Consider the following 18,710-nt stretch of genomic DNA (forward strand, 5'->3'; position numbering starts at 1 on the left):
AACCATACATGCATAAATATTGAACAACATGATTGACAATGAAATCCATACTCATGATAATCCCAACATGCTTGTTCAATCAACAATTCCATAATTCCAATAATATTAATCCACATGATCGTTCACCAAAGCAAATATGAATCCACATAATATAATTCACATCATCAACAATCATGTAATGTCCTTGACAAATAGTGTGGTCGCCCTAGACTTGTACGTACCTTGAATACCTAAGCGTAGGGGCCACTTTGCAACAACGAGAACTCACTCAGAAATCACCTCCTATTATCAAAATAATGAAACTTGAATTATTTCCATGTTCATTAAATTTCCAGCAACTTTATGAAATCTAAAACCTCATTTAAACTTTAGAATTCAATCGTTTTTCAATAATATAATCGTCTCAATTTGCAAAAAACCAATCCCTAGTACGAAAACATACTTTTTCCGCCTTTAAAATCAATAAAAATCAACACTTTAAGCCTTTATTCAAATCTGAAAATATAATTGATTATCATAATTAAAATCATGACTTTATTATGCTAATCAATTGACTCATTAGGTCTAGGTTAAAACCCTAACTTGAAAATCCCATTAAAACCAATTTATCGTCATAAAAATCAATCCTTTATTAAATAAACAAATCTGAAAATTCATCCTTTAATAATTAAAACAACCCTAATGAATCACAACACGCAAATCCTCAAAGTACGGTGTTCACAACCGATTCCCAGCATTTTAATCGTTCAAAACAATAAAAGTATTATAATTTAAAATACGGAATTGAAATAAAATAGGTAAGGAAGAAGAGATTTATACCAATCCGGCCTATAGCACGGAACAATCACGAATTAGGGTGATTGGGCGAAAAAGAATTGAAGAACGAACACGAACAACACACACACACACACGCTAGTGTGTGTGCGCGCAGCAAAGGGGCGACGAGCAAAGGGGTAGCGCGCGGGCTGGGCGCAGCGTGCGAGCGAGAGAGAGACGAGGGCAGGGGTGTGCGCTATGCACACGAATTAAGGGAGACGAGAAAAGGGGTGTGCGTGTCCGAAGGCACACAACAACAGCAAAGGCACAGCAGCAGCGTAGGGCACAACGCGTGCTCGCTGCGGGCTGCGAGAAAGAGAGGATTGGGCGAGTGAGGGAGAGCAGCGCGCGATGGGGCGTGACGCCGAGCAGCAGCGACAGCCACGCAACAACGACGCAACAAGGGGAGGGGCACGAGCACGAGGGCACGATGGCCGTGCGAGTGTGCGGACGAGAGAGGAGAGGGAGTTGGAGTGAGGGGCAAGCAAAGCAAAAGAGGGCTTTATGAAATTTTAGGGGTTCATTTAATAATGAGGAGTCTTATTTATAGGCTCCCTATTTTCAATGGGCTAGGCTTAGGAAAATAGAATTGGGCTTGGGGAATTAAATGATTGGGCTAGCTTAGGAATTGAATTAAATTCTTTTGATTGGGCTCGTTCAATAAAACGAATTAGACTTTTCATTTAAAACCCGAACCTTTTAAAGTTACTTGCAACCCATTCAATTTCCCGACTCGAAAATTAAATTCGTTTCGTAATTAATTAAAATAATAAATATTCTAAGTAAATAAAATACATTTAAATATTATTTAAATGCGAAATAAATTCCAAAAATCGTAAAATGCTTTATAAATATAATAAAATATACTTATAAATATTATAAAAATACGAAGTATTACAACTACCATCCTGGACGTCCTGCCCGGCGGGGGAATTCACTTCTTCTTCCTCCACGTCTTCCTCCTCCCCATCAGGACTTGCAGGCTCCCATCATGACTTGCAAACTCTCATCATACTCATGTCTAGCCACATGTTAGAGCTTAAGTTCCTCTCTAAATGTGCCCCAAGTTGAGTCGCAACTAACAACATGATGCCTCCCGCCATAAGGTACTAGTTGAGCGCTCACTACATTTTCAAAGGCGATTTACCTTGTAAAAAGATAAGACCCCCTTTGAGGGGAAAATGATGTGGCAAAAATAGCTGGACATCGTGTCCAATGATATCTTGACACATGTCCTCCATAAATGCCAAAACAGCGTGGCTTCGTTGGAATCCATTATGGAACTCTCACATAATGACACGTGGCATATCCAAACTTGCCCCAACAGATATACAAGATGCTCGAATGTATCTCTACTTGTTGTTTGGACTCAAAGGCCCAACTTGTTTGACAGGCCCTGTCCTAAAAAGGCACCTTAAAGCCCTTTATTTCAAAACGTACCTGATAAGGACACATGTCTTCATCTCTAAAGGTCAGTCAGTCATATAGCTAGGGTTTTTGGACACTTTCCAAAAACCCTAGCCCTATATATAGTCCAATTCCCAAGGTAAAAGGGGCATTGAATTCATTCCCACCTACCTTAAACTATCTTTGCTCTGCCTTCTCTCAAAAAGTTACTTCTCTCTCTAGCCCATACTTAATTAGGCATCAGAGGGAATATTCCTACGTAAATATTCTTGTTTTGCAGGTTGTAGGAAGATCGTGCCAACGCATACTTGATACCTCCGAGGAACGCGTGACACATCATCACCACAAAAGATCCCACAACAACATTGATGATGAATAATATTGATTTTCCTCCAAAAGTTGTTCAATGAATAATATTGAATTATTTGTGTTTCTGTTGAAATGAAAAAATGTAAATTAAAACCCGAGCTAAATGGAGTGCGAATGACTTAAATTATTATTTATTAGTCTCGGGTTTAAAAACCCGAGCTTAAATGGTGAATTTTTCAAACCCACCCTATATCGTTGTAGTCGAGTTTAAAAATTCAAGCTTAAATGACCTTGTTTAAACCCGACCTATTTTGTTTATAATCGGGTTTTAAAACCCGAGCTTAAATGACCTTAAATTACTTTAACATTCATTTTGGACCTTGAGAGGAGTAAATTTGATTTTAAAACCCGAGATTAAAAGGAGCTTATCATTCATTTTCGAGGTCGAGACGATTTCAAGCACTATTTGTAAGTCGAGTTTTAAAACTCGAGCCAAGGACTATTATACAACAATTTTTAATCAAAATGCACTTGTTGAAATACCTATGAAACCATAAAATCACTTTATATAAATGGAAATACAACAAAAATACCAAGGTATACTTTGTCCAAAAACTGACAAAAGTTAACTTTTACATAAGTTCAACAAGTAAACTAAACTGACCCCAATTAACTTCAAAATATTTCCAATGTTGAGTAATACAAATATGGAGCAATTTGAGCAAAGCTAACTTACTAACATGACTAGTTTTTGCCTAAAGAAACACAACTCTTTTGAGATGATTGTGAGCCTTTGAGAGCATTGATTGAACTTGTTTTCCTCTTCTTGGACTGATGGTTGGAAGTTGAGGCATAGGCAACTTGATTTTTACCTTTGGAACCCTTTGTGGCCACTGTTTTTCTCTACCACTTGGTTATGGATGTGATGATATTGATGTAGTGGTGTATTTTGTTAGGTTATGATACATATGACATTTACATAGATCATGCGGAAACAACCATTAACCCAGGAAACATATTATTTACACATAATCATATAGCATAATTAGATGCATACTCTTTGTTGCGTGCCTTCCCTAGCTGCGCCCGAACCGAACAAGAACAAGTCTTTTAGGACTCCAAGTGTCGTCCCTCCGTAGAAAGTCCACAGCACGTCCGGATCCGCCTTAAGATTGACCAACTAGAATCGCCCTTAAGGTACTCAGAAAATTCGGCACTTTTGGGGCAAGATGGGTGTTTGAATTTTCTCTCAAAAAACTCACTTTTGAATACTTTGAAACTTGTGTATAAATTATGACCCCTAGGCCTTTATTTATAGAGTTATGGAAAAGGAATCGTAATCCTAGTAGGATGCGAATTAATTGGAATTAGAATTCTACATGAATTCTACTTAATCAATTTATCCAATAGGAATAGACATTTAATCATACACTGACTCTTGCAGATTCAGGAATCTCGCATGAGCTCAAACTCACACACACACGGCAGCCACAAGGACTGCCCATGCGTGCGAGCTGTAGCCCACGCAGCAAGGCCCACGCATCCGTGGCCTTGGCGCGCGCTGGGCTTGTGCGTGCTTGCTGGGCGACGGCCTGGCTTCGTGCTGGGCCTTCGTCCGGCAGGCCTCGTCCGATGCTAATTCGTACGATACGCTTCCGATTAAATTTCCATTTCCGGAATCTATTTCCGATACGAACAATATTTAATATTTCCGATTCCGGAATTAATTTCCGTTTCGAACAAATATTTAATATTTCCGTTTCCGGAATTATTTTCCGATTCCGGTAATATTTCCGATTCTGACAATATTTCCGTTTCCGGCAATATTTCCGATTCTGGTAATATTTCCATTTCCAATAATATTTTCCGATACGTACCATGTTTCCGTTTCCGGCAACATCTACGACTTGGATAATATTCATATTTCCGATACGATCCATATTTCCGTTTCCGGCAATATCATCGTTTCCGGAGTATTCATTTCTTGCCTGTGACGATCTTAGCTCCCACTGAAACCAAGATCCGTCGGTTCCGAATATTCATAGATGGAGTATTTAATGCCATTAAATACTTGATCCGTTTACGTACTATTTGTGTGACCCTACGGGTTCAGTCAAGAGTAAGCTGTGGATTAATATCATTAATTCCACTTGAACTGAAGCGGCCTCTAGCTAGGCATTCAGCTCACTTGATCTCACTGAATTATTAACTTGTTAATTAATACTGAACCGCATTTATTAGACTTAACATAGAATGCATACTTGGACCAAGGGCATTATTTCCTTCAGTCTCCCACTTGTCCTTAGGGACAAGTGTGCATTTCCTAATTCCTTTGTCGCTCGATGCTTGCTCTTGAACATAAGGTAAGAGTTGTCATCCTTATTATGTCCAGAGGTGTTCCTCGGTTTCAGAGTTCAACTGATCAAATAAACAGATAATCATAGCCTATGATTCATCCGAGCACGGCCATGCATTTCACAGTTTCTAGCTCTCCGAGTGGCCTTGTACAACTTTTAAGCATCTCATCCCGATTTATGGGAGGACAATCCCAATCTTGCGATCTTGAGATTAGACTTCGTTTGATAGGTGATTACCTGAGCGTTGCCTTTATAGCCTCCTTTTACGGTGCGACGGTTGGTCAACGTCAAAGCAACCAGTTCTCAAACAAGTAATCTCAAATCACTCAGGTATTGAGGATTTAGTGTCTAATAATTTAATGAAATTTACTTATGACAGACTTTCATCTCTTACAGTAAAGTTTCATAGGTCTTGTCCGATACTAGTCTTCCCAAAGTAAGTATCTATGCAAATGATTATGACATTGCCATGTCCACATAGTTCAAGAAACAGAACTACTAGTCATCTTGCATTCTAATCGTCTAACGTTTTCTATGCGTCCAATTTTATAGAAAACTCCGATTAGGGACCATTTTCAACCTTTGACATTCAAGTTCACTTGATAGACATTTCTTAGTCACAGGACTGGTCCTGACAGTCTATCTTGAATATATCGTCAAGTTGAAGGGACTCATCATTTAATAAACCACAAATTAAATGGAAAAATGAATTTCTTTCATTTATTGTGAATGATTAACCAATAATGTTTTACAAAGATTTAAACTCTAAAACTTTAAAACATTAAACAGAGACATCAAAGCCATTCTCCAATATGCTTGATTCCCATAGCTGCAGTGTGCGAGTTGTGCTTCGCTTGCGGCAGAGGTTTAGTTAATGGATCTGATATGTTGTCATCAGTTCCAATTTTGCTTATCTCGACTTCTTTTCTTTCAACGAACTCTCGTAGAAGGTGAAATCTACGAAGTACATGCTTGACTCTCTGGTGGTGTCTAGGCTCTTTTGCCTGTGCAATAGCTCCGTTATTATCACAATACAGGGCTATTGGTCCTTTAATGGAGGGGACTACACCAAGTTCTCCTATGAACTTCCTTAGCCATATAGCTTCCTTTGCTGCTTCATGTGCAGCAATGTACTCCGCTTCAGTTGTAGAATCCGCAATGGTGCTTTGCTTAGCACTTTTCCAGCTTACTGCTCCTCCGTTGAGGCAGAAGACAAACCCAGACTGTGATCTGAAATCATCTTTGTCGGTTTGGAAACTTGCGTCCGTATAGCCTTTAACAATTAATTCATCATCTCCACCATAGACCAGGAAGTCATCTTTGTGCCTTTTCAGGTACTTCAGAATGTTCTTGGCAGCAGTCCAATGCGCCTCTCCTGGGTCTGACTGGTATCTGCTCGTAGCACTGAGTGCGTACGCAACATCCGGGCGTGTACATATCATAGCATACATTATTGAACCAATCAATGATGCATATGGAATCCCATTCATTCGTCTACGCTCATCAAGTGTTTTTGGGCACTGAGTCTTGCTTAGAGTCATTCCATGAGACATGGGTAGGTAGCCTCGCTTGGAGTCCGCCATCTTGAACCTATCAAGCACCTTATTGATATAAGTGCTTTGACTAAGTCCAATCATCTTTTTAGATCTATCTCTGTAAATCTTGATGCCCAATATGTACTGTGCTTCCCCTAGATCCTTCATCGAAAAACATTTCCCAAGCCAAATCTTGACAGAGTTCAACATAGGAATGTCATTTCCGATAAGCAATATGTCGTCGACATATAATACTAGGAAAGCAATTTTGCTCCCACTGACCTTCTTGTATACACAAGATTCGTCTGCGTTCTTGATGAAACCAAAGTCACTGACCGCTTCATCAAAACGTATATTCCAGCTCCTGGATGCCTGCTTCAATCCGTAGATTGATTTCTTTAGCTTGCATACCTTTTTAGCATTCTTTGGATCCTCAAAACCTTCAGGCTGTGTCATAAACACAGTTTCTGTTAAAACGCCGTTTAAGAAAGCAGTTTTGACATCCATCTGCCATATTTCGTAATCGTAATATGCAGCGATTGCTAATATTATTCGAATAGACTTTAGCATTGCAACTGGTGAAAAGGTTTCATCGTAATCCACACCGTGGACTTGCCTGTAACCTTTTGCAACCAATCTAGCTTTGAAAACTTCAAGTTTCCCATCCTTGTCCTTTTTCAGTTTGAAAACCCATTTGCTTCCAATGGCTTGGTAGCCATCTGGCAAATCGACCAAATCCCATACTTGGTTTTCAGACATGGAGTCTAATTCAGATTGCATGGCTTCTTGCCATTGCTTGGAGCTAGGGCTCGTCATAGCTTGCTTGTAAGTCGCAGGTTCATCACTTTCAAGTAATAGAACGTCATAGCTCTCGTTCGTCAAAATACCTAAGTACCTTTCCGGTTGAGATCTATATCTTTGCGATCTACGCGGGGTAACATTTCTAGATTGACCATGATTCTCACCAGATTCTTCTAAAGATCTCTGAGTTTCATCCTGAATGTCATCTTGAGCATTCTCTAGAGTTTGTTGTTCGACTCGAATTTCTTCGAGGTCTACTTTTCTCCCACTTGTCATTTTGGAAATGTGATCTTTCTCCAAAAAGACACCATCTCGAGCAACAAACACTTTGTTCTCAGATGTATTGTAGAAGTAATACCCCTTTGTTTCCTTTGGATAGCCCACAAGGATACATTTGTCAGATTTTGGATGAAGTTTGTCTGAAATTAATCGTTTGACGTATACTTCACATCCCCAAATCTTAAGAAAAGACACATTTGGAGGCTTTCCAAACCATAATTCGTATGGAGTCTTTTCGACAGCTTTAGACGGAGCTCTATTTATAGTGAGTGCAGCTGTATTTAGTGCATGTCCCCAAAATTCTAATGGAAGTTCGGCCTGACCCATCATTGACCTGACCATGTCTAGCAAGGTTCTGTTTCTCCGTTCTGACACACCGTTCCATTGTGGTGTTCCAGGAGGAGTCAATTCTGATAGAATTCCACATTCTTTCAGATGGTCATCAAATTCATAGCTCAGATATTCACCGCCTCTATCAGACCGCAGTGCCTTGATCTTCTTGCCTAATTGATTCTCTACTTCACTCTGAAATTCCTTGAATTTGTCAAAGGATTCAGACTTATGCTTCATTAGGTAGACATAACCATACCTACTGAAGTCATCAGTGAAAGTGATAAAGTAGCTGAAACCACCTCTAGCATTTGTACTCATTGGTCCACATACATCTGTATGGATTAAACCCAATAGTTCATTTGCTCTTTCTCCAACTTTAGAGAAAGGTTGCTTTGTCATTTTGCCAAGTAAACATGATTCGCATTTACCATAATCCTCTAAGTCAAATGGTTCTAGAATTCCTTCCCTTTGAAGTCTTTCTAAGCGTTTCAAGTTTATATGGCCTAATCGACAATGCCACAGATAGGTGAGATCTGAATCATCCTTTTTGGCCTTTTTGGTATTTATGTTATATACTTGTTTGTCGTGATCTAATAAATAAAGTCCATTGACTAATCTAGCAGATCCATAAAACATCTCTTTAAAATAAAACGAACAACTATTGTCTTTTATTATAAAGGAAAATCCCTTAGCATCTAAGCAAGAAACCGAAATGATGTTTTTAGTAAGACTTGGAACATGGAAACATTCTTCCAGTTCCAAAACTAGCCCGGAGGGCAACGACAAATAGTAAGTTCCTACAGCTAATGCAGCAATCCGTGCTCCATTTCCCACTCGTAGGTCGACTTCACCCTTGCTTAACTTTCTACTTCTTCTTAGTCCCTGTGGATTGGAACATAAGTGTGAGCCACAACCTGTATCTAATACCCAAGAAGTTGAATTAGCAAGTATACAGTCTATAACGAAAATACCTGAAGATGGAACGACTGTTCCGTTCTTCTGATCTTCCTTTAGCTTCAAGCAATCTCTCTTCCAATGCCCCTTCTTCTTGCAGTAGAAGCATTCGGATTCAGAAGTGGGTTGACTGACCTTCCTCTTTGCAGATTTGGCGCCAGTTTGCTTAGTTGGGCTGGCCTTGTTGCCACCTTTCTTAGCATTCCTCTTCTTTCCAGATTTCTTGAACTTGCCCCCACGCACCATAAGCACATCTTGCTTATCACTTTTGAGCGTCTTTTCAGCGGTCTTCAGCATACCGTGAAGCTCAGTGAGCGTTTTGTCCAGACTATTCATACTGTAGTTCAGTTTGAACTGATCATACCCGCTATGAAGAGAATGGAGGATGGTGTCTATAGCCATTTCCTGAGAAAATTGCTGATCCAGCCGACTCATATTCTCAATGAGTCCAATCATTTTGAGAACATGTGGACTTACGGGCTCGCCTTTCTTAAGCTTGGTCTCAAGAATTTGCCTATGAGTCTCGAATCTTTCGACTCGAGCCAGATCTTGGAACATGTTCTTCAACTCACTGATGATTGTGAAAGCATCTGAGTTGATGAACGTTTTCTGCAGATCCGCACTCATGGTGGCGAGCATTAGACATTTCACATCCTTGTTGGCATCAATCCAACGATTGAGGGCTGCCTGAGTGATCCCGTCGCCTGGAGCTTCGGGCATCGCCTCATCTAGGACATACTCCTTTTCTTCCTGCATAAGAACTATTTGCAAGTTCCTTTGCCAGTCAAGGAAGTTTTTCCCGTTCAACTTCTCCTTTTCGAGAATTGATCGAATGTTGAATGAATTGTTGTTTGCCATATTAAAAACTACAATTGAAAAGAATAAACAAATAAATAACCATTCACAGTTTCTCTTAATAAACTTAAATTCTAGCATTCATGCATAATTCAATGTTTATTAAGCATTTTATTCAAGTTATGTGTTCCGGCAGGTGTGAATAAAATGATTCCAAGATCCTAAAATCATTGAAGAACTAAGCACAGTTTGTCGACTTAATCCTAGAACATCTTAGGTAAGCAAAAGCCTTTTGCTAATAGTCTAGAAACTATTCTTGGTTGATAGGTACGTCTAAGAACTTATTAGGTAAACCTATCGAATTTGCCACGACATAAAAGGACTCCTTACTTATATCGTTGAGTTTCACCAAAACTAACATGTACTCACAATTATTTGTGTACCTTGCCCCTTTAGGACCAATAAGTAACACCTCGCTGAGCGAAAACTATTACTAGATTGATGTAAAGGATATCCAAGCAAGTGTATATTTTGGCATGGCACCTTTTAACTCAATTTTTAAGTTTGGAACTTAAGGCTCTTACTATGTTGGTTAGATTTTAAGTGAACTAAAATCCTTAATCATGCAACATAATCAAGCTTTTGATCTCATGCATTTTAAGACATATTTAAAGCAATAAATAACTTAAAACATGCATAAGATATTTGTGATCTAGTATGGCCCGACTTCATCTTGAAGCTTTGACTTCAAAGTCCGTCTTGAAAATCTCCGTGGGAGGCACCATTTTCTTCAAATAGGATAAGCTATAACTAATTACAACTATTTGATGGTACGCAGACCATATTTGAATTGAAAAATAACTTTGGTGCTTTAGACCAATTACATTCAAATTAATGGTACGCAGACCATATTTTCTATCCTATTTGGGCCATACTAGTCACTTCATAACCTGCAAAACAGTACATATACAATATATACCATTCACCCATTCATTATCATGAATGGCCCACATAGCTGGTTAGTAAAACACATTATGCATCACGTAAACATTTGCAGCAATTAATCAAGGGCACCAATAATCTACCAATTATTCAGTCCTTATTAATTCTAATCGAGTTGTTTTAACCTTAAGGATTTGTAGACCTAATCAAGAGTTTATGACTAAAAAGTGCTCCCACTCAAACCAATAAATTCATATGCTTTACTAACTTTAAACATAAAATTGTATTTCTAGTCTAACCGGAAACATACAAATTTAATTAAAATTTAAAGCTCATATAAATTTATAATTGAATCCAAAAATTTAATTTAATTTCAGTCGCATTTAAATTAATTCATGATTTTAATTTTAGTAAAATAATTAGAATAAATTCCATTTATTATAATTATAATATTCAAAATTAAAATCCAAGAAATTAATTTAAATTATTAATTTTAAAAATTAATTAAAATTACGTGAACTGAAATTTTCAAATTAAACATTCAAAACGATCTAATCGAAACGCAAACACCCTACGCGTTGCACGCCCATGGGCCGTACGCACACAGCCATTGCTGGCCATGTGCGCGCAGCCCATGCGCTCGTCGCATAGCTGCTGCTGTCCTATCCGCAAGCCTCCGCACAGCGCCCACCGCACGCGAGCTATCGCTCGCAGCGCGCGCGCGTTACCGCGCTCGCTGGTGCGCGAGATCGCTCGCTGGTGCGCGCGAGCCATCGCTCGCTGGGGCGCTGCATCGCTCGCTGGTGCGCGCGAGCCATCGCTCGCTGGCGCGCGAGATCGCTCGCTGGTGCGCGACATCGCTCGCTGGGCGGGCGACGTCGCGCGCTGTGCGCGCGAGTGATGCTGTGCGCAGCGCTCGTGGCACGCGAGCTTGCGCTCGCTGCGCACGAGGTTGCGCGCTGTTGTGCGAGGCAGCGCGCGCTGTGGCGCAGCTCGCTTGCTGCCCACACGCGACTGCCTTGGCTCGCCCCTCGCCCATGCCCATCCGTTCATTGCTCGTGGCACACGACACAAGGCAGGGCTGCTGCCTTGCGCTCGTGCACTACGCCCTTGCTCATTGCATTCGTGCCGCACGGGCGACGAGCTCCCTTGCTCGTCGTCGCATGCCCGCATTATACAACACCCCTTAAGGGTAACACGAAGCGTCCATTGCTTCGTGCGTGCAAGTTATTTGAACGAATCGCATAAAAATTTAAAATTTATATTCAAAATTAATGACAAATTAATAAATAATATTAATTTCATAATTTTAGGGCGAAAAATCGAAAATTTATTATCCAATTGATTTCCGATTGATATGGATTCAAGTCTAGGTCATAAAAATTTAAAATTTATCGTAAATTTACAATTTTTATGGTGGTTTTTAATCATAGGTTTCTAATTAAATTACAATTAATTATGAAAATCAAATTAATTCTAAATTATTCTAATTTTCAACAAATTAATCATAATTACAAATTAGATTGCATAATTAACAAGACTAGGCATTCAAACTTGTTAAACATATGCAGTAGGTCAATCAAAAATTCAAGATTTATCAACAGGAATCGCAAATATTTAATTTAACATCTTAAATTTACGAAATTTTGCATCCGAAAAACTAAAACCTTCGAAAAGTCATAGTTAGGCTTCGAATTTGAGAATTCTGGGTTCGGCAGAAAAATACTATTTTTGTCAAAATTTTAGAATGCCTTTTACATGCGGAATTGACACAAAAATCACTCAATTCGGATGAGTAATGAAGAAACTGCCGAAAAACTGCGTACATATATTTAAATAAACGCAATTTGCAATTAATTAACAATTACGAAAATTAATCACCCCTTTTAATTCTTGCAAATTTGTAATATTTAACCATGTTCATGCAATTTAGATTATGAAAATAATAAGGGGCTCGTGATACCACTGTTAGGTTATGATACATATGACATTTACATAGATCATGCGGAAACAACCATTAACCCAGGAAACATATTATTTACACATAATCATATAGCATAATTAGATGCATACTCTTTGTTGCGTGCCTTCCCTAGCTGCGCCCGAACCGAACAAGAACAAGTCTTTTAGGACTCCAAGTGTCGTCCCTCCGTAGAAAGTCCACAGCACGTCCGGATCCGCCTTAAGATTGACCAACTAGAATCGCCCTTAAGGTACTCAGAAAATTCGGCACTTTTGGGGCAAGATGGGTGTTTGAATTTTCTCTCAAAAAACTCACTTTTGAATACTTTGAAACTTGTGTATAAATTATGACCCCTAGGCCTTTATTTATAGAGTTATGGAAAAGGAATCGTAATCCTAGTAGGATGCGAATTAATTGGAATTAGAATTCTACATGAATTCTACTTAATCAATTTATCCAATAGGAATAGACATTTAATCATACACTGACTCTTGCAGATTCAGGAATCTCGCATGAGCTCAAACTCACACACACACGGCAGCCACAAGGACTGCCCATGCGTGCGAGCTGTAGCCCACGCAGCAAGGCCCACGCATCCGTGGCCTTGGCGCGCGCTGGGCTTGTGCGTGCTTGCTGGGCGACGGCCTGGCTTCGTGCTGGGCCTTCGTCCGGCAGGCCTCGTCCGATGCTAATTCGTACGATACGCTTCCGATTAAATTTCCATTTCCGGAATCTATTTCCGATACGAACAATATTTAATATTTCCGATTCCGGAATTAATTTCCGTTTCGAACAAATATTTAATATTTCCGTTTCCGGAATTATTTTCCGATTCCGGTAATATTTCCGATTCTGACAATATTTCCGTTTCCGGCAATATTTCCGATTCTGGTAATATTTCCATTTCCAATAATATTTTCCGATACGTACCATGTTTCCGTTTCCGGCAACATCTACGACTTGGATAATATTCATATTTCCGATACGATCCATATTTCCGTTTCCGGCAATATCATCGTTTCCGGAGTATTCATTTCTTGCCTGTGACGATCTTAGCTCCCACTGAAACCAAGATCCGTCGGTTCCGAATATTCATAGATGGAGTATTTAATGCCATTAAATACTTGATCCGTTTACGTACTATTTGTGTGACCCTACGGGTTCAGTCAAGAGTAAGCTGTGGATTAATATCATTAATTCCACTTGAACTGAAGCGGCCTCTAGCTAGGCATTCAGCTCACTTGATCTCACTGAATTATTAACTTGTTAATTAATACTGAACCGCATTTATTAGACTTAACATAGAATGCATACTTGGACCAAGGGCATTATTTCCTTCATATTTGACAGGTGCTATTGCATTTCTATTGTCTTTTGCAGGCTATGGAGCAGAGGTGGGTTAAGATGGTTGTGTTGCAGTGGCACTAGAGCTGCCTGTGGTGCAGTGGCACTAGATCTGCTTGTGGTGCAGTGGCTCTGTTTCTAGGAGGTTGTTGTGGATCAGAGATGGCTTGAGCAGACTATGGTTCTAAAGTGCTTGCTTCCTAGGTAGATTTAGATCTTCCACCCTTAGGTTTAGGACTAGTTAGTTGTGGTTTTGGTGGCCTCACACACTTTTTCTGTTGTGGCTCGACCCTCCACATCTTCTAAAAGTATTTTGCTTGCTTGGCCTTTTCTCCTACTTCCCCTTTCCTTCACCAGCTTCCTTCTTCCTCTTTCTCTATGAAGGCCTTCCAAGCATCATCTTGAATGGTGGAGGAAGTGGTTGTGGAAGAGGAGACTTGTCCCACAGTTTCTCCCCTGGCTTGGAGCAGAAGTGTGGTGCATATGTGGCAGCATAGGTTTTCACATGGTATGTCGGATGCATAAAATCTTTATAATTCAACCTTCTTTATTAGGCTATACAAGCCAGTGCATGCCAAAAAGGTGTCCCCGTGAGTGTCCACCTATAACATCCACAAGTCTTTGTCTCAAGATTGACAACAAATATATCGCCATCATAATCCACCTCAAACACATGCCAATCAGCTTGAATCAACCTCATTGAGCTCACCTCCTTTTATCCCCTCTCAATATCATCTTCACAATAGAGGGATAATCACACCATCAAATTGTTTCAACCCCTCCCTCTTTGCACAACATATCTTCATCATATATCTTCTAATCCACTCCATCAAAGACAATATGGGTTTTTCCCTCGCATCTTTCAGAACATTGTTGAAACTCTCACAACAATTGTTCAACAACATCCCAGATTTTTCCCTAAAACTAAACCCATGCCTAGACCAGTTGGATTACATGAATAGCATTTAAGAATTCATATGCCTCTGAATTGAACTCCTTAATCTCAGCCATAATTCTATCAAAACGATGTTGAAATGAAACAAAAACCAAAGGAAAATGTTAACAAAGATATAACTTCAAAAATGCAGAAGGTAATTAAAAAATTTCCCGAGTCAGATACTTGGACATGTGCTCGTGTCCGATATAAGTTCCCGAATCAGAAACTTGGACATGTACTTGTTTCCGATATAAGTTCCCGAGTCATAAACTTGGATACATACTCGTGTCTGATATAAGCTAACCATATACTAACATGCACTACACTTAGTCTAACAATATGCCATCTGGTTTACACAAATAATCTAACCCTATACTAATTTACACACAAACTGGCCATAATGGCCTTAGTAGAAGCCCTGACAGCTTTCCAAAAGCTCTCTCTGTATGTCTCCCTTGGGAACTTCAACTTGAAGTTGCACCGATATGTCTGCAGCAATAACTTGTCTCTGCATTTGGAACAACAATCCTGAAAGCATAAAGCAAACCCTGCAAAACAGCAGAAACAACAACAAGGTTAACATCAACAAATTGCATATTAACACTGAAAATTTAAGGACATTAATCAACAGATCAAGGAGATAACATAACTTCTGCTTGTTAGACATGAAATTCGCATCATCGCCATCACCATCCATATATTTATCCTTTTCATGGACCCGACCATGTGACAGGATCCTTCACTGATTCAATATCCTTCACTAGTAGATCAAGGAACCAAGTCCCCTCTACATTTTCAATTTCAACCACAACCCATGATACTGGAAATATGTTGTTGTTGCTATCCTTCCCAACAACAGTATATGGCCCTCTCAAATGGCTACCAGTAATTCCTAAAATTGGCATATAACCGGCTATAAAGACTTCTCTGCATGGTTGTAGTCATATGTACATTTTATGAAACAAGGGAGTGTTTTTTCTATGCCTTCAAGCTTCACTACTGATGTACTACCTGGGTTGTACTTCCTAATTGCATCCACATACTCTCATACCCTCTTCTACTCCTCTACATCATCCCCATAAATCATCTTCAAAGAAATATGTTTTGCGTAATAACACTTGTAATACCCCACCTCTGATTTAACCTCTCTTCTTACCCTTTTCATGAATGTCTCCATCTTTGTAGATGACTCATTCCTCCAATCTTCTAGGTACCTTTCTCCCAAGTACTTAAAAGTCACCTTAGGGTTGTCATGTTGATGCACACACACGTTTTCCAATCTTAGACTCTTTATCTGAAAAGTCTTCTCACCTTTGACGTTCTTACTATGGACCTTTTAATTGCACTTCCTACTCTTATTACAAGTGCATCTCACCCTTTAAGCATTTTTTTACTCACGGTCACACCTCTTAGCACAAAATAGTTATCCTATGACTCTTATTGTGCAAGAAATAGTAATTGTACCCCTTCTCGATGACATGATTCCTTAAAGCTTTCCTAAATAATTTTCCTAGAAGGGAATCTCATGCCTAAACTTAGCTTAACCCCATTCTTTAAGTCTGTTATAGGATTGAACACGTTGTAACTCACCTCTTCACCATCAGATCCATCTAAGATATGCACCTCATCCTCACTTCCATCATTTAGATCTTCAACCTCACCCAATTTAATTTCACCATCCTCCGATCCTAATTCCCAACATCAAGGTTATCACTGTGAATGTGAACCCCCCTCTAAATTCCTAGAATCAATCTCTGTGACATCAAGGTCAGCATTGGTAGTGAACCAATCATCATCATTGTCATCCTCATAATCATCTTCACTCAAAACCACATCGCTATCATGTGAACCATCATTGTCATCCTCAACCTGACTACCTTCCTCGCCCTCTAGCTGCTCTCCACTATACGCAAACTCATCCTATTCAGCAATAGTTTCAAGGGACACCGTTGTTTTCTCTCTGTTTTTTGATGTGTTTGATGAGCTACAAAGCAGATTGGAGGTGTTGATGTTGTTGTTGATATCAGATCTGGTGGAATCATATTGGTTTGGAGAAGCTGGTTTTTTTTTGTGTGAAGGGGGAGTGACCGCATCAAGGTTTTTTGTTGAGAGGGAGTAACAACAACTGAGTTTTAGAGGGAGTGAAGAGTGTTTGTGGAATGTGTTTTGTTGTTGGAGGAGTTAGATCTAGGATTTGATTCCTCACTATCATTTATTAGCATAACTTCTTTGTGATGACTCACCACCAACGTTTGACTCACTACCTATAAAGCTACCCAATGTGGACCCCCCTCAGGTTCTGAATCTGTGTACACTCCATTTGGTACATACCTTGTTACCTTGCTCTTTACAGCATCATGCACAATGTACAAGTGATACCACTCATATGTTTCCCTTGAAAACAAAAATTTTGGAATATCACTGTCATCCTTGAGCTCTATCCTACCACTAAAAAAGCTATGTTCATGCTCCCTATACCAAAACTGACCAACCTCTTTGTAACTCAACGCCCTATTGGCCCAATCAACAAATTCAAAGCACCATACTTCATCTACATTAGGGTGCAATGCTACCACTTTCTCATATGTAATTTTCTCCTTCCTAGTAACAAACCGACGTACCCCCGTAATACATCCTAATATTAATCGGTTCCATCAATTTATAAACCGAATAATCTACCAGTTATCCTACCAATAAACCTGTTGCAAACACAAAAAACCCAACAGCAAAATATATACATTTCAGATTTATGCAACAACAAAAGAGGCGTATTAATCAACATAAACATGTTTTAATCCGATTTAGTTTAGGCCAACTACGATTGAAATTAGGGCAAATTCGAATGAAATTTAGGGAAAAATAGCGTTCAAATATACATTGTTCACAAATAAATTAACCAACTTAACAATTAACTAATTATTTTATTAATTAATTATTAGTTAATTAATTCCTTTCCAACCCAGTTTACATTCCACTAAACCCTAACCTAACTAAAAATTGCAAAAGTGGTAAAAAAAAATTGGGGAAAGAAATCTTGCCTGGTTTGTTTATTCTTCTCAAAGTAAAGATGATGTCTTTGCTTTTCTCCTTCCTTTTACCCTTGCTTTGACCCTTCTTCACCATTTTCGCAGAGATTGCAGAGAAAGGACGAGTATTAGTGAAAGGACAAATATTTTTGGGTTGAAGAAAATGACAGGGGAGAGAGAAATGATTGTCTTTTCCCAATTTGTTGAAGTTATTGCGAGATGATACTTCACCTTCTAGCATTAATGTCGAGTGAAGAAGCAGAAGAATCTACTCTGGTTTCGCGTAGAGGAGAGAGGAAAAAAATTGGGGTTTTTTAAAGGGTTATCATTAAGTCATTTAGCAAATGGGAGGGATATGAGAATTATTATTATTTTATTTTATTTTGTTATCCTTTTTAAAGGTCGTGTGTCGGCCATGTGGAAAAATCAATGCCGAAAAGTTTGTTCAACTACCATTATCCGACTAAAGGTCCTATTAAACAAAAAAAATTGTTTAAGGCCTCAAATTTCCACATTCCTTATATAAGGTCATTTCTCAAACAAACAAGCTTATAAAATGTCATTTCTAACCAAAAGTCCTTAATTAAATAGGAGAATATCTATAAGTTCTATTTTAATGATATGATGATAATACTATAGTTTAGATTTAATTGAAAATTAATATTTAGATGATAAATTGTCCATCGCAAGGTACTATACTAGTATAACTTCTAAAAGGACGACAATGCTTATGAATCAACAAAAGAAAAGGTAGGTTAACCACAAAGTAAATGGATAGTTAGGTATATACAAAGTGCAAAAAAAGGTATTCAAAATAGGGGTGAAAACGAGCCAAGTAATACCTTGTTCATGTTCATTTAATTTACGCGAGTTCGAGCATGAGCCTGAGCTCGAGCGCTGAGCTCGAGCTTT

General features: G+C 39.0%; 1 protein-coding gene across 1 annotated transcript; it reads right to left on the minus strand.

Annotated features, from left to right (window-relative positions):
• Positions 1-14,947: 14,947 nt before the first annotated feature.
• LOC130461105 (uncharacterized) lies at positions 14,948-18,131 on the minus strand. The gene is made up of 2 exons (XM_056829041.1): positions 17,811-18,131; positions 14,948-15,320 (listed from the first exon to the last, which is right to left on the minus strand). Exons 1-2 carry the CDS (start codon positions 18,037-18,039, stop codon positions 15,148-15,150), a joined length of 402 nt encoding a protein of 133 aa, XP_056685019.1. The 5' UTR covers positions 18,040-18,131; the 3' UTR covers positions 14,948-15,147.
• Between the last annotated feature and the right edge of the window lie 579 nt (positions 18,132-18,710).

Source organism: Spinacia oleracea, chromosome 5, assembly GCF_020520425.1.
Source record: "Spinacia oleracea cultivar Varoflay chromosome 5, BTI_SOV_V1, whole genome shotgun sequence".
Classification (NCBI taxonomy): domain Eukaryota; kingdom Viridiplantae; phylum Streptophyta; class Magnoliopsida; order Caryophyllales; family Amaranthaceae; genus Spinacia; species Spinacia oleracea.

Coding starts and splice junctions, on each gene's coding strand:
- LOC130461105 (XM_056829041.1), bottom strand. CDS start 18,039: ATGCTAGAAGGTGAAGTATCATCTCGCAATAACTTCAACAAATTGGGA. Junction 15,321..17,810: donor GAGAAGAATAAACAAACCAG/GCAAGATTTCTT, acceptor GCTGTTTTGCAG/GGTTTGCTTTATGCTTTCAG.